This window comes from Taeniopygia guttata, chromosome 9 (assembly GCF_048771995.1).
Source record: "Taeniopygia guttata chromosome 9, bTaeGut7.mat, whole genome shotgun sequence".
NCBI lineage: Eukaryota > Metazoa > Chordata > Aves > Passeriformes > Estrildidae > Taeniopygia > Taeniopygia guttata.
Window position 1 is genome coordinate 15,957,418 of NC_133034.1, and position 27,393 is coordinate 15,984,810.

At 44.6% G+C, this 27,393-nt stretch overlaps 1 protein-coding gene across 13 annotated transcripts in view; it reads right to left on the reverse strand.

Annotated features, from left to right (window-relative positions):
* Positions 1 to 27,393, reverse strand: part of LPP (LIM domain containing preferred translocation partner in lipoma) — a 332,729-nt gene that overhangs the window by 165,550 nt on the left and 139,786 nt on the right. For all 13 annotated transcript variants that reach the window (XM_072933649.1, XM_072933640.1, XM_072933648.1 and 10 more), the window contains 2 exons: positions 19,838 to 19,950; positions 271 to 393 (listed from right to left, as the gene is read on the reverse strand). In XM_072933649.1, the coding sequence (XP_072789750.1) occupies positions 271 to 393; positions 19,838 to 19,950 (236 nt within the window). The remainder of the gene's footprint in view (positions 1 to 270; positions 394 to 19,837; positions 19,951 to 27,393) is intronic.

Genomic DNA, 27,393 nt, shown 5'->3' on the forward strand with positions numbered 1-27,393 from the left:
AAATGCCATTTTTTTGCGAGTATTTTTCTAACAATCTCTGTGGCAATCTGACAATTGGGATCAGAGGCCCTTTGCTCAGAGGTGCGGCAGCTTTTGAGCCGGTGCCCCCTCAGAGCAACTGCGCCCTTCTCCCATTGACAGCCACATCTGGATGCTATCAGGAAGAATTGGCTGGCCTTCTCACAACAAATACCAAGCACTTAGCAAATTGACTCCAGAAGTCGATGCTGGTCCCCTTCCCACTCTGTGTTTAAGCAACGTGCAACTAACCTGTTGAGTCCGAGGCTTGTATGGAGAGCTGCTCTCTAGGTCGGCCAGGATGCTCGTCAGAGAGTCAATTTCTGCATCTAAACTGCACCGCCTCTCCTCAAGTGTCTTGCCACCAGGATTCACCTTAAAGAAGAAAGAAAAGTTCCAGTTATTCAAACCACTTGGCCTGGCACATAACTTCTTACTGTCCTCACGGAGCTGCACCCATGCCCAGCAATAACGCTTGGGTTGCAGGGACAAACATGCTGAAATCCCATAGCTCCCTCCAGAATTAACAGCAAGCCTCCATCTCACATGAATTTAGGCTGCTTTGGGGCCTTTCTTTCACTTATTTGCCACAAAGGTCCCATTGTGTAAAACTGACTTGGAGGATTAGCAATTCAGCAATCAGCAATCTGCTGCTAGAAGAGGAGGACAATCCCCACACTGTAAGATGGAGAAGATGGGTTATAGAAGGATACCTGTCTGGAAAGACAAAGCTGGGGACAGGCTTGGAGCACCTGGATCCCAAGAGCATCTCTTCTGCCATGTTCTCAACTCAGGCAAAACACAAAGAGAACAGAGCTACAAACCACAGTAACCAGTGACTGGCAAAGTGCACCTATTCTTATTTAAATCAATTCTTGGTAGGTGTACCTGTCTGATTCAATGCTTCTTCACAGATTTCATCTGACTAAATGAGCTCTTTCAAGAAGGAGTGAAAAAGTTCAATCCATTTCTAGCAGACTGAAGGTGAAGGGTGTGATTTGCAACAAGCAGTCAAAAAATAACATAAGTAAGGTCCTTGTGAAAAGGCTTTTATGCAGGAAAGCCCATGCCCAGAGCAAATGTCAATATGCAGCCAAGGACCCTAATTCAATACATCTTGCTTTCTTTCTGCTTTTGAAACAGTCCAGTCCCATTTGTACCTAGGCTGGTAGGGACACTCACTTGGAAAGGAAGAGACGTGAATTTTCACCACCACCACCACTCACCTCAAAACGTAAAACCCAGACCTCAGTACCACAGCAGAGCATGTAACCTTCAAGCCACTGTTTAAGGGCAGTACTGCAATCCCTGCTAGAATAAGCATTTTTAAAGGGGACTCATTCCCATGCTTTGTTTTTGATAAATCAACCTAGTCCAAAACCTCTAGGAAGGACCTTTGTGCTGTACAGCCCAACCAAATAGCAAGAGCTCTCAAGAGGACACAAAGTAGGTAAAGGCTAGGAAACATCCTCCTCAATGTCTTCAGTGCTTTGGGAACTAGGCAGCTCCACTAGGAATGGGAAATTTAAGAAAACCAGCTAAGGATCCATGCCATGAACAAAGTAGGTGCTAGGAGCTAGCCCCACTGAGCCAGGCCACCACCAGGGCACGCAGAGAAACCAAAGTTCTTGAGTCAAGTGTACTATTACACTGAAAGCCTTTTTTCAACCTGAGTTGTCTTCTTTTCTTCCATGTTTTACTTATCTGCAAATCCCCTGGACAGGACAGTCTCCCTGTGAATGTGCAACTACAGAGTTCAGTGCAGAAGAGCTCAGAGTTTGACAATGTCAGTAATAAAAATACTAAAGAATTACCTAACAACTCTCCTAATTTCAATTACAAAAGCTGTTTAGACCATACTAGCGCCTTGCTACAGATAATCCAGCTCTGTTTGCCTTCACTCTCACCAAGTTACTTCAATTTTCCAAGCCAAAAATTTGCCTTTTCCTTTGTCTTACTGGCTGTTCCAGATAGTTTTCATTTAAATTTCATTTTAGGTGCAGTTGATCATTACCTGATTTAAAGAACTCCCCAGTCATCAATCTGTCAGATAAATGGCAAGTTGGTCAAAGAGAGATAGGCTATGCAAAGTAGGCTGCCTCTGATCTGCCAAACTTATTCGTGCTGAGGCATCCATTAGTTCCTAATTATTATTAAATCTTATTGTATTACAATATATTTGGCTTGACTAACAAGAAAATGGAAGTTCTAGTGTGGCTTATGCAAGAACACACCATTTAAAAGGCTGAGAGTCAAGTTAAAAAATACTTACAAACTCGACTCTTCTTGCCTATTTTTATTATAGAGCCAAAGTCTTTCCATCCAAACCATTGTTCAAAAAAATAAATATTTTTCACAGAAATCAGCCCAGATCATTACTCCTGGCTAACTGCAGGCACCTGTTTTTTTTTAATCTGCAAAAGTGCAACTTCTTTTTCACTTCGTAGCTCTTGTTGGGTTTTTCTTCTTCTTCCAGTTGTTGGCCTGTAACTGCCACAGGCTTCTCTGACAGAAAATCTGTGATTGCTCCACTCCAGAGAATTTTGAAGCTAAGCAGCCAAAAGTCAGCCTGGAAAGGAGAGGGGAGATGCAAAGGGCATCCAAGGCCCCAACATGTGAGGTAATAAATCAAGCCAATGGAAGACCCAGGAGTAACACTGGAGTCCACACAGGACTTGCTTGATACCTTGACCCTGGAGAGAAGGGATGGTGGCAGATGAGAAGATCAGCCAATTTCATTTCTGCTTCTTAGCATTTCTGGGCCATATTATTCCCAGGTTCTCATTCCACAGAACAATTATGCAATAGCTGACTAGCAAATACTGCAGAACAAGTTATAAGGCTGTAAAAGCTAAATGTCCTTAGGAAACCTAGAAAAATAAAATAAAACACCATAGAAGCATCTCTATTGATTCTGGGCTCTGATTTATTTATTCAATTAAAATATAATCAACATAGATTAAGAGCCCAACTCTACAAATGCAGGAGCATAATGCAGTGCAACAGTGCCAACGAATGACACTACAGATGTATTCCAGGGCCTACTGGGGCAGAAAGGGACTTGAAAGACATTTAAGAAATGGTAATCCTCACAAAGACAGGTTTCTGGTTGCTTTTTCTTCCTCATCCCCACAAAGCTTGAATTTTTCTCTCCCTACAGTGTTCAATACTCAACTGAAGGATTTGCTGCGTGGGCAAACTGGAGCATTTGCAACACCAACTTCAGCAACAGAGGGTTAAGTTATTCCTCTTCCCATGCTCTTTGTCATGATGTTACTATAAAAGTTTTATGATATTGTTCTGGAACAAAACCCGAGCGCCAGGTCCCAAGGCACAACAGGTTCACACAGACGCAGCTCTGCTCCGGGGAGCCCGGGCTGGCTGAGCTCAGAGCCCCGCAGATACAAACACCGGAACCAGAGGGAACTGCTAATTCTATTTCTGTCTGGATTTATGGCATTGTTGCAGACATGTCGCTTTTGCACCCCCTCTTCCAGCCAGTAGAATATGGAAAAATGGGTTTAAAAAGAAAAAGGATGCTATCTTTGGCTCACCCAACATGAGTTCAACAAAAAGCAAACGTAAGCCAACCCAGTCCAACAAATTACTCATGCCAGAGACTATCCACTCACGTGAACTTTTGCAACGCCTACACTCCTATCCCCTGGCTCAGTCTGTGCTCTGAGTCAAACGAGAGAAAAACAGCAGAGAGCTTCACTGCTTGGCTTGTTTGTCAGCCCCTGAATTCCTCGTGTGCAGCTCAGAGCAGCTCTGATGGTAATCCACTCCTGAGTCCCATCAACCTACTCTGCTCTGATGAAAATTTGCTTTAGTTTTGCTAATCCTATAACCCAACAGCAGTCAGTGCCACAAGTCCCCCACACGACTCCAAGGAACATTCATTACAGAACATGCAGCACAGAGGTCAACACAGAGTCTCAAATTTTGCCTCACCGCGCTAAAATGGTTGTGAGACTATTCACCGAGCTAAAAGACAAGAAAAGCACAATGATGTCCCTAGATGTCACCTCTTCCTACAGCCCTAGATCACCTACTCTTATCATATTTTGCAGCTTTCAGCAGAGGAGCAAGAACATCTCTCGCTTAACCAAGCCAGCTCCTTGCAGTGGGCTCAAAAAGAATCTGGTTCCCAGATGTCCTTCCTAGCTCCTGCTCCAAATTCCTTTCCCTACCCAGGCCCAGCCGTCTCTCTTTTATTCTGTTTTCCCCTCTCTCCATGCCCTGTTTCCTGCCCTGCAGGGCTGTAGCTCAGGCCAGGCATTAGCCCCTGAGATGAGAGATGCAATGTGGGCTGCCAGGTTGGCCTCTCAGCCAAATTATTGGTGCCAGGTGGTGTTGCTGTGTCGGGGAAACATGGAGTGTGGCTTTGCAGCAGTGACCTGCTGACAGGGGTAGTGGGCTACAAGTAACTCCCGAGCCCCAGCATGTATTTTCTACCAACACAGGGCAATGGCCAAACTCCTGAACACTTTAGGTATTTGACTTTGTTCACAGTAGAGCAATTTTCCAATATCAGTATCCACCACCTCTCCATCCACCTCAAAAGTCTTGTCTAACAGAGGTTGAGCTCAGCACATTTGCATATTTCCTGAGTGCAGTGGCCAGCTCATCCTCTGAACTGTGTCCCGGGAAGGTGATCTGTCGTTTGTGGGAAATGTAGTGCTGGTTTATCTGTGCAGACACCTCCAAGACAGCAGTGCTGCAGCTAAACACACAACCTTTCTTGTAGCATCAGCTCATTTCACAAGCTGTGCTATCACAGGTCACTGATAACCTCCTAACTCACAAGTGAAAGACTGGAGATGAACACCATGGATATTAGGAAAGGTCACAGCTAATGACTCAAAACAAAGCTGAGGGCCCACAGTGCCTTCTGTTCCTGGTACATTGGTTTTAGCCTGAGGTACTTGGGAGCTCTCTTTGAGCTGTAACACATCAACACTTTTTTCATTTACACACCCAAGAACAGGGAAAAGCAGAAAAGCCTTCTGCGGCAAAGGAAGGACAAAGGTAACAAGAGGAACAGGTGGAATTTAGGCAAATCAGGAGTTGTGAGCAAGTAGGCTGCACCCATGGCAGCCACCCACCAAGCTGTGCAGGCTGTTGTAATCCTGGGATAGGCACTGAGGTGGTGGGAAGAGCAAATGAAACAGGAGTGAGCCTCTCCTTATGCTCCATGGCCTTGGACACTGGGCTTTGACAGAGATGCAGACAGAGCAAGAAGGATGCAGTACTTATTTCCTATTTTAGCTGGGGACAGGTGAGGGACAGAAAAGTGTTTGATGTCAATAGTATCCACTGTACTGACAAGAAGAGACAGTGAGAAATGTTAACCAGGAAGAAGAAAGGAAGTGATTCAGTCTTGATATACTTCAGGCTGGAACTTGTTTAGTTTTTCCTTTTTTTTTTTCCTCTTTCTTTGCAAATTCTCTAACAGTATCACTGCCAGAGGCAAGGTTCTTTTCAGACACACACCCCTGCTACCTCATCTCTTATTCATTCTTCTTTCCAAGGTCACAAAAGCCATCTAACGCCCCAAAAGACATTGCAGTGGCAAAAAAGATGCATATTGAAGGGTATCTACCAGGAATATGAAGCACCCTTAAGAGTTGCTGGGCCTATTCTCCCCTAAGCCAAGTGTAAACATTTTATTTCAAATTCCCTAATGTAAATTTAAACAGTCCCAAGAGGCCGCCCCGCCACGCACGCACATGGAGACAAGAGCAGACTGCAGCATCCAGGGCAAGGGGGGTCTGAGATGCCTGACTGATGCCTAATCTCCATTCCAGGCACCAAGGAGGGCTGGAAAATAAGTCGTGCCCTTTAAAAACAGAAAGATTGAGTCTTTTGAAACAAATCTGAAATGATGGAAGATTTCAGCAGATGTGACCACAGTGATTTCACCAGATGTGATTCTATCAAGGATCTAATAGAAAAGAACTTCCCTGCTGTTCCATCAGGCTGAAGTCAGGCCTGAAATATCCTTTTTATTCTTTTGATGACATCAAGGATAAAAGCCAAAGGGAAGTTAGGTTTTGATTTATTTTTTCCCCTTGCTCTTTCATTTTTTCAGGCACAGAATAGTTTTACCTGGTTTGTATTGCTGGATATTAGCAGGACCAAAGGAAAGCACTTCAAAAGTTTAAAGAAGGCTGTTCCAAGGCACCATTTGGTACCTCTCAGATGCCACTGTCATTTAACTGAGCAATGTTTCTTTGACTCCAGCCACTTTTGCAGATTTCACTGTAAAGAGGCAGGTCAGGCCTACCTGGAACAGGACTTGAACGGGGTGAGGGTGATCATCTACTAAACACCAGCCTGTATGGTCCCAAAAAGGGCCAGTGAATGTGCCAAATATCTTCCCCTGGCAAAGTTCATACCAGCAGCTGTGCCACAACAAACTGTAGAAGGCACAGTGGGGTAAAGGAAGCTGTGCTCAGCCACACCTACAGCAATTAGTCTGGGGTGGCCACAGTCCCACACTCAATCTCTCCAGTCATGAAAAACACAAATACTACTGGGTATCCAGACTGAACTCACTTCTGAAGCAACACAGTGTGGTAAAGAATTGAATGGGCTTTCAGCTGGGGCAAACAAACAAGCAGATAAAGGAAAGTTATTTGTTAAGCATTGCTAGGAGACACCTTGCAAAACCTTAACAACTGATTTAAAAACTTACTGTGGTGTAAGAAGCTTATGAAAAGGACAAATAATGAAAACATTTTTAAAAAAGAAAAAATACAGATAAATCAGATAATAAGAAAGCATGAAACTAGGAGGCATCAGTCTCAAAACAAAGGAAAGGGGGTAGGTGTTTTGTCACACAACACGCTGCTAAGCTGCAGGGCTATTTCTGCTGCAAGACACTGTGGTTGCTATGAGTTTACATGGATTTCAAAAGCAGCAGGACAAACTCATGGAAGAAAACTTGAAGACACATAATGAATATCAAATGTTCTGTGCTTCCCTTTTACATTTTTCTGTGGTCACTAGCGATTGATTTGGCTCTAGAGACATCCATATGAGGTCGCCACTTGTGTTTTCTATCCACCTGCTGACACCTGTCAGGAGTCACACCTGCTGGAGAGTACATTCCAGTCTGCAGGTAAATAACTGACCACAGCCCTGGGTGCCAGGGTTTGGCCCAACACCTGGAAACCCATTTCTTCCTTTCTTTTAGGAGAGGCAACAGAAATTACAACCAACTGCACTCAGTCTCCTGGGATGCATAGATAAAAGAAAGCAAAAACTTTGTTGCAATTATGAAGCTGTATGATAATAAAGATTTATATTTCCCTAGGGATCAGTGTGAGAGATACTGTTCACACAATGCCTAGGAAACATCCTTGTCCCAAGGAGTTTACTGTCAATTGGATACCAGCCCTGGGAAGGGAATCCAGGCAGAGGGGTGGGAGCAAGGTACTGAAACTCTGAGATACAACCAAGTTCCTCCAGGACACAGGATGAAGACACTAGTGCCTTGGGCCAAGTCAGCTCCTTAAAGGACTTTTCATTCTCTGTATTTGCCATCCAAGACCTGACAAAACATGCCACAAGATAACAAACCCCCGTCCAAGCCATTCAAGCTCCAGTTGCAATTCTGTTGCAGGACGGGCCTGATTTCCCACGACACGGCTGGGTCTGAGCCACTGCTGTGGCTAGCAACTGGACTGTGGGTCGGGGGGCCTGTGGCCATCTTCCACCACTGTTCAATAAGCTCTTTCTCCCTGCTTATCCTGAGCAGGGCCCCAGCACCAGCACATTGCTTGGGGCAGGATGCCACCAGTGTGGATGAGCAGCAGCAGAGTAATCCAGGACTACATTCCCTTCCCAGCAGCTCCTGCCCCTAACACCAGAGGGAAGATTTTGCCACAAACACCTGTGGTTAGTCCGGAATTCTCAAGAGGATCTGGCCATGGACATTAGGTGAATGAGCAGAGATAAAAAAAGGATGGAAGGGCACTATAGAAGTGTAGCCAACAGGATCCATGACCTTGGGGTACGCTCTGCTGAAACCCTGGATCAAACACAGCAGTGGATGACTGATTGATTTGATGGGACATGGACAATAGACCATGAGAAAATCTGCAGTATTCCCTGTCCCTCCACCACCCCTGAGGACAACAGAAGGCAATTATGCAACAGGGATAAAGAAGATGCAGCAAACAGCACTCAACAAATCCTCCTTGCAGCCCAGGAGTGTGCTTGTAGGTGCCTTGAAACTGGAGATGCCAACACAGAGGCCCCGTGCTGTCAGGTCCCCTCAGCCTCAGGATGGTGTTACCCAGCTCCCTGCTGCATCACAGGCTGGCACCTCCACCTTCAGCATGTAAACCTGCACCCAGCTTTTGTGGGTTCCTCACTTTTTGTTTTGCCCATGGAAGGAAGTCCTGGAAACGTTAAGGTTGGCTACATGGGGTTTTTAAAAGTGCAGAGCTTCTCTGGGCCTCTACACCAAAAAGCAGCAAAACAACAAATGCCCTTCAGCTGACCAGAGGATCTTCATGCTGTGGGCCAGAGAATATGTGGGGAAAGGCAGCACAATCCTCAGCACATGAAAACAACAGGATGGTTTTGATAAGGAACAGGCAGGGGATGAAGACAGAGGAGTCCCACAAGCCAACATCTGCCAGAGCAGCAGACCTGACAGTCCTGAGAGCTTACTTAACATGTCTGATCAAGAGCTTTGGGAGTCTTGTCTGTGTTAAGTGTTACCAGATGCAAAATCAGCAGCAAGATGAGAAGTGTATTAATAAACTAAGGAGGCACATGAAGTTATTTGAAAACTGAATGGGGAAGGTGGGGAGAGAAGGGGGAGTATAAAACCAGTTTATTTTTCCATTAAAGCAATTTAATATTCTCCGGGTGGAGTTACAATTACTCGTCCTTGGGAATTAAATTGAATTTGTGAAACATTCCGGTTCATCAGCAGAATATACAATAAGAACTGGGATATATAATTTTTTTCTTTACACTTTGGTCAGGACAGCACTACCTGTCTATCCACAGGGCAAGAACAGCTGGCCATGATGTCTTTTTGACCCAGCATGACTTTCACTGACTTTAACTAACTTTACAGCAGCAGGGAATATATCCCTTTTCTTTTAATTAATGCAATTACATTAGGACTCATTATTGACAATTATGGTGACTGTTACAAGTTTCCCCTTTCTTTGCCCACTCCCCCACCAACTTAAAATCTGCTCCAATATCGTTACAAATTAATGTTTAATTAGCCATCAAGCAGAGCTGATGTTCCCCACAGAGCATTGCTGCTTACAGAAAAACTGAAAAATAGGAGAACATAGCGGATATTTCATCATCTGCCTCCAAGGGGAACCATAACCAAAGAGCAGCCAATTACCCCAATACAGCTGCAAAGTTTAATCAATGTAGAAACCAAATATCTCATTAGGTGTCCACTGCAGTAACGGAAGACTTTCCCACTGACTCCTATGACATGAATGTTACACTTTTAAAAGATCCATTGGCGATATGAAAGAGCAGAGACTCCCTTCACATCCTGGCCAAGTCCTGATCTTCATCTTTCCTTTTCTGGCATAAGAAAAGAGGCAGGAGGAGGATGCCTCAGACAGCATGGCATGTGTCTGACAAGCCATGAATTACACACACCTGTGCACAAGGCAATCTGTCACACCCAGCCCACCACTCTGGATTTATATCCCAGAGGGGAAAACCACACCAAACACCATCTCCCATCAGAAGCAAGAAAGCGCAGAGCTGAAGATGATTTTACTTCTTTCAACACCTGTGGTGAGTCTGGCACTGACATACTGTGTCCAGTATGGGAGGCAGTAGTTTAGGAAATTGAGATGCCCCAAAACAGCAGAAAACAGCTGAAAAGGAGACACATAGAGAATTCACTTGGTTTCACCTACCAAGGAGATTGAGTAGCTTGACAGCAATAACTAAACAGTTTTACAGAATGAAAATGCCAGATACCACAAGATTGTCCAACCCAGCAAAACAGAAAAAAATATACAGCAGTCAGGAAGCCAAAGCTAGGGAAATTCCATTTAGAAATAACAGATACTCATTTATGTGTAATACTGCCGGCAATTAAATGTTAAAACAAACTTCCAAGATTTCTCCACCTCTTGATGTCTGTGGATCAAGGCTGGCTGCCTTTGGTCTCCCTGGGTGACCAGGCAAAGCTTTATGATCTGCAATAGGCAGAAGGACACAGCTGACAATTTAATGGCCTGGCCCCCACCTCGACAGAGGTGAGAAAGAAACAGCTCTGCCAGTCCACAAAGATCTACTGACATCACTTTGTGTTTGCACCAGTTTAACTGGAAATTAAATTTACATGAACAAACTCTATCCCACACAAGACTGCATATTGTGACAGTTAAATAAAGAGCTTTTTAAAAGGCACACGTCTCAGGCAATTTAAATCAAAAAAGATAGGTTTTGTTAAAGCTACCAATTTCAGAAAATTAAGGTTGACTAAAACTGCTTTTAAAAACTCCTTTTGGAATTTAATCACATATTGGAAACCCATATGCAGCTGTTTGTGTCACCTGCAAAAAGACTGTATAAAACATAAGCATATGCTTAATTCTACACGTGTGCTTAAGTTCTATCAACTTTAATGAAGTTTAAGCACACAGCCAAGCTTCTCTGAATTTGAAAAAGCATTCCTGAGCACGGGCTGTGAAATTATTAGGAAATCACCAATGAGAAAAAAAGTAAAATTAAAACTGGCTGGTCAATTTTCACAGCCTGAGTAAGCATTAGGTGCAGAAATAAAACATATAACATATTTCTGAGTTTGTTTGCTTGTTTTGCTGTAATAGGAAGGGGTGAGTGCCAAAATGTTTGCAAGGATTCCCAGTGAACCTGGCAAAATGTCAGCAAAATAGATGTATAAAACGACATGAAAGTCAATGCTTGGGTTTGGCTTCTGAGGAAAGGAATCATATTTAAAATCTACTATATGTCTCAAAGCTGAGAAGAGGAAAATCTGGACTCTGCCTCAGTCTACACATTTGTGGGGTGGTCAGGGGCAGGCAGGCCTCAGCTGGGCAAACCCCACAGTCTGATTCACTGAAGAAGGCTCTTGCCTTCACAAAATTTGCAATCTCATTTTCCAAACCATTAGGCCCGCTTCTACATTCCCTTCCAGGCTGCCAGATGTGTGTCAGATATTGGATTTGGCTGACTGACCATGGGTTTTTATTTCTTTTTTAACAACAACTGCCTTGTTTGAACACCTTAGGTTCTATGCATCTCCTAAGTGGGAACCTCAGCTGAAGAAGAGGGAACCGAATCACACAGAAAGCTGAACAATAATTTGTGCTGTACTAAAAAGGAATCCACTGTGCAGATCCCTCCTGTGTGAGCTGCAAAGTTTGATATTGTCCACATGCAGACAAATGAATGTAAAGTGATGTTTTTCAATCAGAATTCGTGCTTCAGAAAAGGTGGTGCCCACAGCACACATTAGACCTCAGGAAAACAGCATTTAGCTGTATCTCTGCTCGGGGCCAACATGCCACAGAAGCCAAACTTTGCACTAAAAGCGTGTTCCTTCCCTCAGTGTCTTTAAGAGGCTCACCTGAGCCCAGAACTGAGCACACGCTGCTCCTGCAGGCAGCCCTACACCACCCGTGGGACACCCGGGTACCCGCAGACCTCAGCAGTGGCATCCCTAGGAACACACAGAGAGGGGACTGCAGGGCTGAACTGGAGGAATTGGCAGAGCCAGAGACAGGGGGAGGAAGGGACAAACAACTCAGGAGCAGAAGAGGAAGGCTAGACCTTTAACGTGACAAGACGTGAGACAGTTTCCATGGCAAAAGAGAAATGTGGAAATGGAGAGGGAAGGAGCTGTGCCTCAGGACTGCTGAATGAAAGGAGTTTGTGAAGTACCTTTGGCTTACTGGCTTCAGCAACACTTGGGAATTGCTACAGCTTTTCCAAACATTTATGTTTTACTTCTGTCACCATTAAAACCAATAATAAAACCATCACAAAATGTTTTCCAGATGCTTTTCCTTACCTGTTGTGTGTTAAAGCTAATCAACATCCTGCATTTTAATCAGCAAATCAAACTGAAAAATACAATTGTGGACAATGGTCCTTCAAAAATGGAGTTTTACGGTAGCAGACACTTAAAATCATGTCTGGAACAAATTTCTTCAGCTCTGGCAGCAACATTTCTCACTGGTATTTCTACCATCTTCCAGTTTGCTCAGTCACTGTGCCACACACTCCTCACAGAGACAACATTTTCTAACAACAAAAACACCCTTCATGGCAGCTGAAGCTGTTTTTCACCCATGATGGAAACTGAAAAACAGAGAGACAGGAACCTGCATTTCAGCCACTTCCATTCTTGGAAATTAGATGCTCTCACAACTTCTCCATACCCACATCTCATTGCTGCCAGATAAAATTTTCATCAAAAACAGGATGAAGTTTGTCCTACTCTCTGAAAAACTCCAGGGCTCTAAAACTGAATTTAGGCCACAACTGGATTCCCCAAGCAGTATAATTCTATTTCCTTTTATCTTGTTTGGCCAAAGCTCCTTTCTACACTGCACAGCATCATAGTATTTAAAGCACCAGACCCAAGGTGGGAATCTGACTCTGCTCTGTCACATTCCAGACTACCACTATGCCCAAGATGCATGGAAAGACTGACTTTCTAAACCACCTTTTCCAATCCCAGCCGGCTTCATTCAAACAAGAGGCATAATAATCTGTCTGCTGCAGTTTTTAGCATTCCTTCTTATTACTGACAGTCTGTTTTAGTCTTGCTGCTGCATTATAGTTCCCTAATGCAACACAGGCTACCCAGTACCTGAGACAAGAGATCTTGCAAGAGATTTTTTTTCTAGGATCTGCTAATCCAACAGCAGACTTGAACAGTACTCAGATATGAGAAGAATGGAAACTTCTTCTGCATTGGTCATGTTATCTCACTCTGTCCCATCACACAGCTCATCTGCTTTGATAGGAGAATTTTCACATCTTCATTATCTCCTTATTTTCCCTCTGCTTAAATAATTCTACCTTAGATACAATGATGTATTTGTTTGCTTTTTGTCTGTCCCCAGCCAAGCTCTGACAGAATAAAATTGCCTGCTTTTTCTGCATGCTCTCCATGCCTCCACTATTTCTTTCCACATTCACGTCTCTATTATCCATGGGTATAATCGAGGTTACAGATTAAACTCTCTGCAGGTGCCAGCTGTGGCTGACTCCATCATTTGCAGTGTGACAGTGTCCCTCAGAGATGTGTCCACAGGACCAAGGAGATGCCCACCAGGGTTTGTAGTCTCTGGCACAGCACTGGGGGAGCACGGCCTTCTGTCTGGACCAAAGCTGGCACGTGTCTTAACCTGGGATGGATTTACCTTGATCAGCTCTGACCATCATAAGCAGCAACATTTCTGACCTTTCTGTTTCCCCTCACGACTTTTTAGTAGGTCCCATACCTGTATTTACACATTATCTGTACCAAGATTTTGCCTTCTTCTGTTCCTTCACCTCATCACCTGCTGTTTGGCAGATTATCAAAAACTGCCCTTTTTCATCTCTGAAAGCCTCTCCCAGCCTCAGCCACAGAGCTGCCCTGTCAAAGAAGGCACAAGTGTGCAGGTCCTGGCACATCCTCTGTGCTGTGTAACTGTATTAAACAATAACATAACAAATACATTAAATAACACAGTAATAAGCATGATGAAAATAATGAGCACAGTTAACTGTTTGGGTCTTGCTTACTTTGTAGTCCTTGCCGAGAGGTTCAGCTATTAAAGGCTCTCTTGCATTATAACATTGCCAAGATATTAATAGCCAGGCAAGGAGATGAATGGCAGGCTTACACTGCACAATTAAAACTTTTCCAGTTTACCCTTTCAGTAAAATTTGTGGTTTATAATAAGCATCTTTGTCTGTTCTGAAGAGAGTAAGAATTGGAAAGTTACATGGACGGGAACAGAGGTTCATTAAAGATTTAAAATAGAATGTGGTTTGGCATTGTAAAATAAACATGTGTATAAGATGGGATGCATCAAGAGCTGCCTGAAAGAAGTGCTCAGTGTTCCTTTTCTCTTGTGATCCTGGATCTACTGGTCATGCTACCCACAAAAAGGGATGAAAAAGCAGCAGGGATAAAATGTGCATGCTTGCTTCCAGTAATGTGAAGGTCTGCTCTATATCCCCACTCATGATTCATTTATCATACATATATCTATAGGGTGTAAATATATATATACACATATAAGAAATGCATGCATTTTATCCCTCATGCATCCCAATATTCATCAGCATATACAGACGTTATGTTACTGATTTTTCTCACCCTAGAACCTAAATCCCCCTGATATAGAGCAAAACACTTACTGACTTGTGGGGACCCTGTGAGCATTTAAACATTCAGAGAACACACATGTTATTTGTTTAAGTCTAACTTAGAGCACAGCACATTCCTGTTTCTCAAACACACGATGAAGGCAGGAAGGAAACAGATAAAAAGCATTCCTACAAAGCCAAGGTTTGAGTAAAAGGGTTAACATTACCAGGTAATTTATTTATACTGTTGGACACAGCTTCAATTTAGATAAAAGGCAGATGCTTATCACATGGATTTTAATAAATCAGGTTAGAAGTCACAGAAATCTGTAAAAGCTAGATCTCAAATGGCAAGCAATGCACACAGACTGTGCCTTTATTTACAGAGTTTCTGGGAGTTACTGATCCCTCCTGGTGTCAGGCAGCCCCACCAGCAGTGAGATCTGCCCTGTGGTACCAACATTCCTTGCCAGCAAGCACCTACAACCAGGCCACTAATCCCGATGATTAACAAAATCTAGCACTAGAGGGAGGCTGAACACATGTTCTGCTCTCCCTGGCCTTTCCAGCTTCTCCACACATTAAAAGGCAGGTGATTTAAAGCAAGCCCAGCACCAGCAGGCAGAGCCCAGCCACCGAACAGGAGATGAGCTATTTAACACAGCAACTCTCACTGGCAAAATTCATGCTTTTTCCTCCCCAGCTCTTTGCCAAGATGTGCACCCAAATTTCAGAAATAAATTTAAAAAAAAAAAAAATCCAAAGAACCAAAAACAATTCCTGTGTCCTGGCTGTTCTTTCAGCCAGTGAGTCAGAGCCCACAAAGGCACCGCCGCCACTCGCGGGGAGTGGAGTCAGACACTGGAACACCTGGCAGCCTCTTCCCTAACAAGGATGAGGCTCTCACTTCTCACATCTATCAACACATTCCCACCTTTTCCCAGCACTGAGGAGCAGTGAGACAGGTCTCCTCAGAACAGCCTTGTGGAGGAAAGCACACACGCCTCCAGAACCAACTTCAGCTCTTGCCCTTCCAAACCTCCTTGGCAATAGGAATTTCAGTCCTTTGGCTGATTTTCTGCACATCACAACAGGACAATAGGACTGGTGAGTTCAGTAGGTCTGAATGTGGGAACAGTTCCCTGCCCATGTAACCCCTCCAAACACAGAGGATTATAACAGGAACTGGTATACTAAAATTTTTTATATTGCACTTCATGCAACTATTCAAAGTCAAATTTTTTCTTCACTTTAACCCCCAACCTAAAGCCACTTATTCACATCCACTTTGATACATCCCAAATTGTTCCTGTGTTCAGGCACTGATGGTGTTTAGTCGTTAATTTGCAGTTATTACAGTAATGAGGCTCTGGGATGTAGCAGGCAGAATTGCTCTGGGACACAGGAGACCTCGGTCTTATTTTTAACCTGCTACTGGTCAGCCTGGTGACCTGGACAAAGCACTTTCCCTACTCCAGCTTCCTTATCAGGAAGAGAGTGGTATTTCTTTTGTCAAGTGTTTTGTGGCCTGTCAATAAGAAACACACTGATAACAGCTGGGGGTTGCTGGGAAAGAGGTGCCATCCCAGCTCAACACAATCCTCTCCTTCCCATGCTGTGGCAGCATCTCAGATCCCAAAAGAAAATCAGACCCATTTGCAGATGCAGCACATGCAGGTAATTAGTAGAGATCCCTAAATGGACGTTTTCCCAAGGTGGCCCTTGGCAAGTTGGCAGCTGAAGGTCACATCTGCTTTGAGCCACCCAGATCCTGCTCCCACATGAAATGCTGGGCTCTGACCCTCCCCTTTAAAGAGAATGGGTCATTTCCAAGCCAGAGCACCCATGACTCCTGAGACAGCATAGCACTCCATGACTACTGGGGCATGGGACAGGGACTGGCTTTTCACACAGCTGTGCAGCCCTGCCTGGCAAGGAAGGAAGAAATTGCCAGAGCCATGAGTGAGGGTCCCTCTCTGTGAGCAAACAGGGTGCTTGAGAGGCAGCTGATGAGAGCTTTTGGCTTCCCCTGGCCTGGGCAGATGCCTGTTTTGAACTAGAAGGCAAAAACATAATAAAAATCTGCCTCCTTCCCTCCCAGATCTATCTATTTCCCTTTGACAAACAGTGATTTCATTTTTCTTCCCGTCCAAATTTTTTTTTTTCTTTCTCTTTCAAACTGAGCCCAGGCCAACGTGGCAAAAGGCTCTTTGCTCATGTCCTTATTTGTCAAACACGCCACCACCACGCCCTCACCCCATTCTGGGAACAAGTCCTTGCCTTCCCCCGCTGCAGCCAAAGGGGAACTTCCCAACACAACTCTCCCCCAGCCCAAACACACTCTTTTAAAAATAAATATTGCCTTTTCTTTCCTTTTTTTTTTAATTAAAAAAAAAAAAAAGGCATTCCAGTTAATAAGAAAAGAGTTTAAATTTCCTTCCCCTTTCCTCCCCACAGCCCTGCTGTGAATCTGAATATGACAGATCTAGATGGCAAAAAAGAAATTACAAGAAAATGCCAGATCTATCACAAAGGTATTTTATGATCCAGCCGTCCTCTAATTTCCATCAGAGCATAAGTCAGATACTAAAGTACCTTTTTGGATCTGATCCTAAGTGGCCAGTTCCACTGTCCAAATAGAGATCCAGAGATAAACAGGTCTATGAAAACTGGGTATTATTTTAACTGCTGCTCTTAAGCTACAGCTTAAACTGTAATAAGCTGTGCAGCTTTCAGCCCTCTGGTAACAGTAACACGCAAACTGACAATAAACTAAACATCTATCCTGCTGTCCTCATCAACCTAACACCTAATATAAAAAGATTTACCTGGACCCCAGAGCACACGTACTTCATAAGCTGTCATCAGCATTGCACCATCCAGAGAAAAATTTCTGATGTAAAACGGCTGATTTGATGGAACAGAGGAATTTCAAACTCTGAAGTAGATCTGGAGGGTTCTCACCAGGTCCACAGGGGCCAAACCACCCAGACAGCAGCCTCAGGTCTGGGCAATGCTCAGGAACTGGGTCTGCTTCTCCAGCACTTACATTTAGCAAGGGGGAAACTGAGACATGGACATTAAATGGTCTGGCATCGGAGAGTAAAATCAGCCTCTTGGAGCCCAATATAACACATGTTCACAAGATCCCTGACTTCAGACAACCATGTCCTCACAGCAGAAGGAACAGTCACCATTTGTTCTGCTCCTTTAGCACAAAAACACCAGTCCAGAGTTGAGAAAATTACTGTGTTTGATGCACAAAGGCATTGGGCAGCTGCCTCCAGCACCACTTGCTCTCTTCCTCCTCTCTTGGGCTTTACATGCTTCAGCGTGACTTTTGCTGCTCCTGAAAGATAAGGAGCTGATCTTGCAACACAAAACCCTGCTGGCTCCTGACTTAAGCCCTGACTTTTGCCTGCTCCTGATCTCCTACAGAAAATGGAAGGGAAAAGGGAGAGGAATAGGTGACATCTCTGATCACAGATGAACGTCAGGGAAAGGCAGGGAGCTCTGTTGGCTGCATAAGAGTACATTTGGGATGGTGACAGGCAGGATTGCTCAGGTACAGCTGCTAGGCTCACCCTCCTCTGAGCAGGACACCACGCAAAGGAATCCTGCTCTAACCAAGCTCTTGCTAAAACCCAACACTGGACACAGGTCCAGTCCCAGTTTCCCAAAGGCAGAGAGAAAGGGTGTGACAAATAGCAATTCCGTGAGTTCAGAGGGATGAGTTGTCCTGCTGAGTGGTTCTACCAAGGGGCACATCCCTGTCACAATTTCAGGTGGCTCAGGGACACTTTTGGAGCCATGGCAGGAGCAGGCCCCTTTCAGTAAATACACAAGGCCCTCTCCCTGGGTGACCTGGGAAGGGGGAAGCCTGACCCTGAGGAATCCTGTGAGGCACCACGACCCCTTCCTGCTAGCCAGGCTCCTGTGCAGGCACAATGCAGGCAGTGCCCTGCCTTTGCCAGGAGCCTGCTGCTCCTCGGCTTCCCAGGGCGCTCTGGAAGCTCCCCTGCTCCCACGGGGGCCGCTCTTCTCAGGGAGATAAAAGACAGAACAACACTTGCTGGGGAATTACTTCATTCCCCCAAGGCTGGGAAAAGCCATGCTCTGCACTTGGCAATGGCTCTGACTGCTGCAGCCTTTCCTGGCAAGGGAAAACACAATTCCCATTAACCTCTTCCTGCTCAAAGGCTGCTTCCAACACTGAGCCCGTTGCAGGAAAGGCTGAGGCTTTTCCAGAGTGTCTGAAGGCACAGGCAAAAGATCTCAGTAAGCCCATGAGGGAAGGGAATGTTTTGTTTTTCCCAAGCCACAAAGCAGACAAAGTGAGTCTAGAGTTGGTGAGAGGGTCAGGAACCAAGTCAGGTCTTTTGAATCCTGTTTATTGCCTGCCTGCTGGCCTACTCTCATGCTCAAACTCACCAAGGGATACAGGACTGCCACAGTCTTCCAGGGCATCAAGGGCAGCCCCATGTCTGTGGATATGTGGTTACACGACTCTCAACAGCCTCAAACCCAGACCATGCTTGCTGTGTTCTCACTACTTCTGACAGAAGTCTCTTCCAGATCTTTGGAGCCCCAGTGCTTAGAAATTTCTAAACACCAGCATGGAGGTACTTCTGGCAAGCTCAGCCTCTCCTGTTCTTGCACCAACATCCACACAGAGCCGAAATATGGGCTTATTCCCAAAGTGTATTTCAAATTTGCAACCAGACCCATCCTCTGAGCCTTCCTTTTGCTCAGCTAACAAGACAAACTCTTCTGGTCTTCACCTGGAAGATCAGCTCCTCGTTCCTTGATCACCTTGACTGCCTTGTCCCGAAGTCTGAATGCATTTCTCCAGAATGTGCCTGAGCAAACATAAACCTGGCACTCCAGGCAAACCTGCAATACCTGCACAAAAGTGTTCATGTCTTGCAAAGGTGTTTAAGGTCTGTCCATATTCACATTGGACATTCCAGCATCACCTGATGCATCTTAGAAATTGCATTTTCAACCAGGTGGCCAATCTAGAAGATCCAAGCCAGCAAAAGGAGGGTGAAAAGGGTCTCAATTACATCACTGGAGCCTGGGCCAGGGCTTATTTGCTTCACTTAATTTTGGGAATCTAAACAAAGCACTTTAAGGATAAGATTACTGCCCTAAAGTCTCTCCACAGTCCATGGAAGGAGATGGCCATTCCAGAAAACAATTCATTCTGGGAAGGTTCCACTCCCATCCGCCATCACAACAACATAAGGCAATTAGTCTCCTAATTCAAGCCGGATGGGAAAAATCCTTTAATAGCCCAGCAAGTTTTGAATGGAAATACTCCCTGCTTGGGAAACACAGCTTGCTAAAGCTGACTTGGTTATTCCTGACCCATGATTTTTAACCAGAACTTTGCCACCTCATTGTATTATCATTCATTCATTTCCACAATTTCTGGATCAGTTCTGCACAAATGACAAAATTCTTGTCTTCTTACCTGTACATTGTAAGTAACATCATCCAGAGGGGGTGGGGGGGGAAAGGCACCTTGTGATGATGTGATGTTCCCAAGGTCATCCACAGCAGGGGGTGGGGGAGGAAGAAAGTCCCCTAGGAGAGAGAATGGGAGAGTTTAAACTCAGCAGCATTTCCCCACGTCGTGACATGGATGATCAGGAGGAGCTCCGCAATATTTTCAGCTCTGCCCATCAGTTTTGTGGCACAGGACATAACACATTATTTGACCATTAAATGCTCAGCTTCACCCCTCAACGCTTCAGGAAATGGCTACACAGCTCAGTAACATCAGCAGATGGCTTAGAGGTGCTCCGATTCCACAGCAAAAGGTGATGTACCACAAAGCCTGAAGGCACCAGCAAACAGCTCCACGGACACAAGTTGCATCTCAAACCTACCACAGGCAACCACAAAACTTGCACTAATGAACACCCTGTGTCTAACCTTGCAATGGATCCCATCCAATTCACTCGTGTGCTAAACTATGCTAACTCTTCTTGATCCCTATAAAGACAGCATCAGGTGCTGTCCAACAGCAGGGATCCCCTGCTGCAGAAGACACACGAAGGGCTGGAGCCGGAGCCCAGAGTCTAGGCCAGACCATCTCCTGCATCCCTGCTGCTGGCAGGCAGACACACTCTTTGAATCTTCCTCTTCCTATAGGGACTTCATAGCTTCATGTAAAGAGCTGCTGGAAAGATGACAGGCTCTTCTCAGTGACAACAGCCACATGATGGGCCTGGCGCAAGCACACATGAATCCACCTCCCTTAACTCTGGATTTTTACAAGGGGGCTGATGTACAAAATTTCTAGAATACAACTTGCTCATTTTAATCTTCCAAAAGTGCCGATGGGAAGCCAAAGCAGCAAAGACAAAGCAGCTGTGAAGCCACCCAGCTTAGCATAGAGATGGGAGGTGGGAGCAGAGTGAATTCTCCTTAACAATTTCATGGGATGTGGGATCACAAAGGAGAAAGAAAACAAGGACAGAGTAGCACAGGCTGCAGGAAGCAGGACACCAAGCTTCGAAAGCACCTCCTCACAGTAGAAAAAGAGCGTTTGCCATTAGTACTGGATTTGTCTCCAGGGAAGGCAGCTGCCTGCAATTTGAACCACTTTGGTATGTTTTTATTTCTTCTTATGAAGATTGATGCTGCAAGTAGAGCTGTTTGCTGTTGGCTTTTGTGTGTGCAGCATCTGGGATGGAAGGTTTCAGATTAATAAAAGTGTGATATCTCACATGCATAGGAACTGTTGCTTTTGGAAGGAAATATGAGCTCCCTACTTGACCCTCCAGATCTCCATGCAGCATCACTGCCAGAGACCTTCAGCACCACCCCCAAATGTCAAGGAGCAGGCTCCAGACCACTCAGGAAGGTTCTGAGCCAAACCCCTGTGACCTGCAGCCTTCTGGGCCACCTATACCCAGGTTTAAAGCCCTAGGCTCAGCCCAGACTAGGCACAGGCACCAGCTGGGCAGCACTGCCAGCACAACACCTTCATGCCCTTTGCCATGAGAAGGAGATGGGTCTGCAGCCCTTGAAAGTTTTTCTCTTCTATTTCAAATCACTCTCTGAAAGACACAAACTTCCCCTAGGACTTTCAGAGATGTTATTTACCAAGAAAGTAATTTCTTCCCATTTTCCCCAAAATGAGCATGGATGGGACTCAAAAAATCCCTTCTGAATCCCTAAGAAAGTATCATCCTAAATACAGATGCTCAAAGACAGCTCAAAAACAACAGACTGAAAACTAATTTAAGACAATAATTTTGCTCCAATACATAAAATCTCATGAAATCTACTGGCTCATGCTATTATAGAGTTCAGGATTGATTTTTTTTAAAAAATTATGTCCAATAATATCTGCAGTATCCTCCTTGTTGCCCTATAATTAATCCAATCTTTTATTTCAAATCATGTGAAATACAATACAAAATAAAAAGGAAAGTAGAGAGATTTTGAAATTAATATCTAAGGGGTTAGTTCTAAAAAATGCTGGGATATTTGAGTGCTTCTTAAACTTTTCTCCTTTGCTCTGTAAATGACCCTTCAACCAGCCAACATGATTTTGCAAACAAATTCAACTCCAGCAAACACAGACTTCTCAAGATTATGCTTTAGATGATGTTTCTCAGTCAGTTCTGGCTCCGATACCAAAGACTGATCTCCCTGCACAGCACATTAGTCAGACACTCTTGCTTTATTACAGTCCTTCAAAACACCTAAGGAAAATGAAGGCAGAGAATGTGCTGGAGGAGATGAGACAGGGAAAGGGGCAGGTTTTCTGCATAATCAGGAGTCTACATCTAATAATGACCATTAGAACAAATATAAACAAAATACCATTTTTGCCCCTTTGGAAGACCCACTCCTCCTGAAAGAAAAAAAAAAAGAAATTGGCAAGATTTTTCAGAAAAGGAGCAAAGGACAGAAAAAGAGCTCTCTCCTAGATTTTGGAAGAAAACACTACTTTGCAGTAGGAGACAGCTGGCTCTACCACATCCCAGCCCAGCTCTGCTGACTCCATCCTGTGTTAGATAAGCTGCTGGCTCCACTCTCCCCACAAGTGGGAAAGTTTTTAGACTGGGAAGCAGAGAGCAGATGCCTGATGAACTGGGGGGACCTTGCAGATGTTTGGCCTTTTCCTGGTCCTCTGTGAACAGATGGACCTTTCTCCTTCACAGCTTTAGTTATTTATTCTGCCACTGTGCCTTCCTCTTTCCCACACACAGCCACGGGACCCAGTGTTGTTCCCACTGCACTCGCGGGAGAATATTCCCTTGGATGCAGGAGGGAGAGCTGTCCCTGCATTATTATTATTATTATTATTATTATTGGCATTGCTGGAAGTCTCCCTCCGGCAGAGAGAGAAGCATGCAAAGACCAAAATCCGTGTTCTCAGCAGCATATGACTCTAGATGATGTGGGGAAGAAACATGTCTAGGTTTGAGGGAGAAAAGGAGGACAAGAATTGAAAGCCAGCTGCCCTTTAAGCACAGTGTCCCTACAGCGCACCTTTGGTGCCTTCTCACCCTCAGAGCTTTGCAAGCCAGATTTCACTTACTTCGAGCTGGGCAAGCCGTGGGAGGAGGCAGGAAAGTCCATGTCCAGGCAGAGCACATCAGTGCCACCCACTGCTGACCACCTTCAGTGGTGGAGCCATCTGGGCAAGGGAGCGTCCCTGGTCTGCATGGATGCACCAGCAGCCACAGCAGAATGGGGCACTGGCGTTACCAGTTAACCATGGGCTGGTGGAGGACACATCCCACCCTCAGCACTCACCCCCTCCTGACTGATTTAACCAGGTTGTCCCTCTGTGAATAAGGGATAAGATGGGCAAAAGGCTCATAAGTATTGATTATTATTCAGCACCAAGACCAGCATTTTGTAGATTTTCACCTGACATCAACCTGAACAGCTGGATGTATTTCAGGTTATGAGAGTGACTGCACAGAGTTCTGTCAACAGAGAGGTATCAAGGCACCTCCAGAAAGCAATGTGAACTTCAAGGCAGGCAAAGAGACTTGCCTTCCAATGGCAAGTCTCTCCATGGAGGTAGGAAATCACACCAAGACACACACTGCCTTCAGCTCTTACAATGAGAAATCTCTACCTGCTACCATATGTTTAAGAAGAGAAAATAAACACTCCTTGCTGTTCTCCCTTCATACAGCTGTGAAGACCATGAGTCAACCTACGAAGGGGCTGTGCAGTGAGACACATGCCCAGCTCGGTTATTTCAGATACGGCGGCGCAGCGTGCCGTGAAACCACAGCTCTGAGCGCTTCCCTCAGCACCCGTGCAGCTCCTGCGCCGCAGCATCACCCGCTGCGGCCACCAGGAACGGGGCTGCCAGCCTGCTAATACAAAACCCTGCCCTCACACCCACCCTGACCTATAGACAACTTGTATGTTGTCAATACAAGTATTCAGGCAGAAATGAGGTGAGACCACCACGGTTATGCTGGGAAGCAATAGCAGGGCCATTGGCAGAAGTGATGCCTCCCAGGGCCCAGCCTGGCTTCTGGCTTCGATCAAATCTGTGCCATTGTAGACACACTTGCACTTTTACCCCTCTCCACCTCAAAATTTCCCCTCTTACACATTGCAAGGAGCTTTAAACATTTCACTATTACACTTTTAAATACACAAATACAATATTGTTCAGAGCCCCAACAGACACCTACATCAGCACAAACCTGTCAGGGTGAATAGAAGCTCACAAAATTTTTGCCACTGGCTGCCTGATACCTTCTGGGTACAAGTACAAGCTAAGAAAAACATCCTGCCCACACAGCAAACACCATTCTTGCTTACAGGCTAACCTTTAAAATTTTAAGTGCACTTCATTTTTTGCTGGATCAAGCTCATGTCTCAAGTCTTTGTTTTCAGGAGATATATCTGCCAGCCAACAAATAAATTGTAGCACAGTAACTGCCACCCCTCTTGACAGACACAGTTGTTTAGACATGAAGATTTGCAGCTTTGAAACTTTTACACTTGAAGAAGGGCTCACATGTTCAGTAAAAGAGACTCTTTGGGGAAAAAAAAAGAGAAACACAAAAAAGCAAAACACCATAATTTTCATGGAAACAATAAGTTAATGAAACCTATTAAACAAAGAACTGGGCTTACACTGGTCTTCCCAGATCTCTGGCTGACATCTGAGGACTATGTATGTCACGTGCTGATTTCAGTTTTCTCCTTCCAAGCAAAAATAACCCTTTCTGATTGTCATCTTGAGAATTTCTGATTCTGAAGCTGGTTCAGAATCATTTTGAATCACCTGAGAAACCCAGTTCAGCCCTGACTCAGAGACCAGACTAAGGATAGTGATGGAAGGAACCCCCACTGATGTGTTTCCCTTCTGATCCAGACAGACTCCATTTGGCAAAGTACTGAGCAGACAGAGGCACTGCTCAGTCAAGTATTTACCTTCTAATGCAGAAAGCCACAGCTTTTGGCATTGAAACAATTGAGATTTACACCTAAATCCTAATTCGTTGAGCACTAGGCTAAAATCCTATTGATGGAGGCTACCTTGAACCTGTAATCCACAATTGCAGGAGCCTGCAGAATATCCCAGTATTACTATGTGGTCTGGGAAACATCCTACTGCAAAGTGACACCACAGGATTTTTATAGAAAACTTCAGCTAGATGTGACCTGGTGCCTCCTAGGTGTGAACATACATCTTACTAAGTTTCCCAAAGAGAACGTTTTCCTGCAGCATCTGTACTTAACACACATCACTAGGCAAGAAAAACACACAATTAAAATCATGTTTTGGCCCCAGCCATGTTGTGAGGAGTCACTGACACCACGTCAGTGCAGGAGAAACTGTTGCATGATGACACACCAGCTCCACAATCCACCTAAATATACCACATTGGCCTGTGATTCCTAAAATAAAGCAGCTCCAACAACCCAAAGCACTGTTTAAATTACCACCCTTACCAATCACTAATCCTACCATTTGAACTACTTGTGCTAATCAGCTACTGTATTAATAAGCATGAGGAAGAAAAAAAACCCACACTGGCTAATTTCATCCTCAGCATTTAAAAAAGGAATACTAAGTCTGTCAGGTAGTTGCACTGAAAATTTACTTCACCACCTGCTAGCTGAAATATTGCTTTTATGGATTTACATTGTATTAAAAGGTCACTGGCTGTTTAAGTCTTAAACAGTTTTAATCATTCTAAAAGTCTCTTAACAGTAAGAAAAGGAAGCTCAGAACAAACAGCAGCAGGGATTCTAATTAAAAGGGCCAATTCATCTAATTTTATTTGGGGTTAATTATTCAGGATTCACTCTCTGATGTGTAAGGAATAGCAATTAGTAATTTTAGTGATTTGAGGAACATTGGAGGTGTAATCAGTTAAAATGAGTGAGTGTTTACAACACAAAATGTTGAATTAGTTTCTCCCAGCTGGAGAGCAGGAACATTAGTCCCCTACAGTTCAGGACTATGCATCGCAGTCCTGCTTAAAATATTCTCTTTAAATGAAAAAAAAAATTAAAAAACCAAATCCACCACATGCCAACAATCATCTGGTAATTTTGTTTACTACATGGAAAGTCAATAGGAAATGTGTACCACGGCAGCTTACTCATCCTCACCTCCACCTTCACCCTGCCATCCAACTATTTAAACCCCTGGGATTCACTGGAAACAATTCCCAGCAATTTTCCTATCTGCACAACTCCAGTCAGACGACCACCCTCCTGCCATACTGCCTTTCACCACAGCTGGCTGAAATAATGGAAGAAGCAGCCTGTGAAACTTTGAAATGTTAATTAACCTCAGTGGTTAAATATACAGAGGAAAAATGACCGTGCGATTAACTTAAAACCTCTAGGTACAATTCCTCCTGCAAATGCAAATCCAAAATAGCTCTGCTGGAATCGCTCTGGACTTCTTCCAGTGTTACTAGAGCCAGAATAAGGTACTAAAGCTTTCAGGAGAGGCAGATGAGACTCTGGTGGGGACAGAGGAGCCACCTGGGAGAGTGCCAGGGGGAGATCCAGCACTGGCTGCTTTGACATCTGGGTCTGAGCTGAGGCAGCAGTTCCAAAGCCACTTTTTACTCCCTCTCAAGAGGGTTTTACCACCACTCAGGCATAGCCAGTGGAATTGGACCCTCGGCAAGTTTGTGCCCACAAGTTTGTGACTGTTAAAAGGAGCAGAACTGGCACACTGTGTCATGCTCACTGCAAGTGATGTAGCTTTTAATGAGCAACTTAATTAAGTACAACCAGATGCTGTCTTTAGTGCCGTGCACACAGAGCTTTCACTCCAGCTCTGGTCACCAATACAGGAAATCCCCTTCACTCAGAACTCACTGACCTCCCTCTCAAAATACCCCAAAGGCAGTAATTAGCACGAGGGTAGCAGATAAGGATTCAGTTCCCCAAACTATGCAAAATCTCAGCTGCTTCACCACAGATGCCCCTCATTGTGAAAACAATGGGGGTTTTTGATGAGACTCCATTTCTGTACAGCTGGTGGCTGTAGACACCAAGTGCTATCCTTCCTAGCAAATCCCAGGCAATGCTCCTGCAGCCCCAGTGGTGGAGGGAGGAGCAGGCAGGTACAACCCCATGCTGGACTGGCACATCAGCAAAGCTTCCTACACATCAGGCTTACAACACACAAAGCACTAAGCCATCTATAGAAGGCTGCATTTTAATCTTAAGCTTATTTTTCCATACAACTGTGGGGCAGAGCACTCCATCTAATGTCCCACATCAAACTCTCTGCCATAGATGTGACTCATGGAAAACACAACTGTCCTTTCCTAAAGCTTAGCAAAGGACTGAAGTTGAACTGATGCAAGAAACAGTCCATAGAACCTTAAAACTTCACTTAAAATCTCTACTAAAATAGAAGGCAGAAGAAGAACTGTAAGATTTAACAAAAAAGCTCTAAGCACTTTTCCCTGTCATAGACTTCTTTTAGGACATTGGGGATGTCACTTAACCCCACTGTGTCTCTGTCCACATCATGAAAAGCTTTCCTTTGCCTTCTCT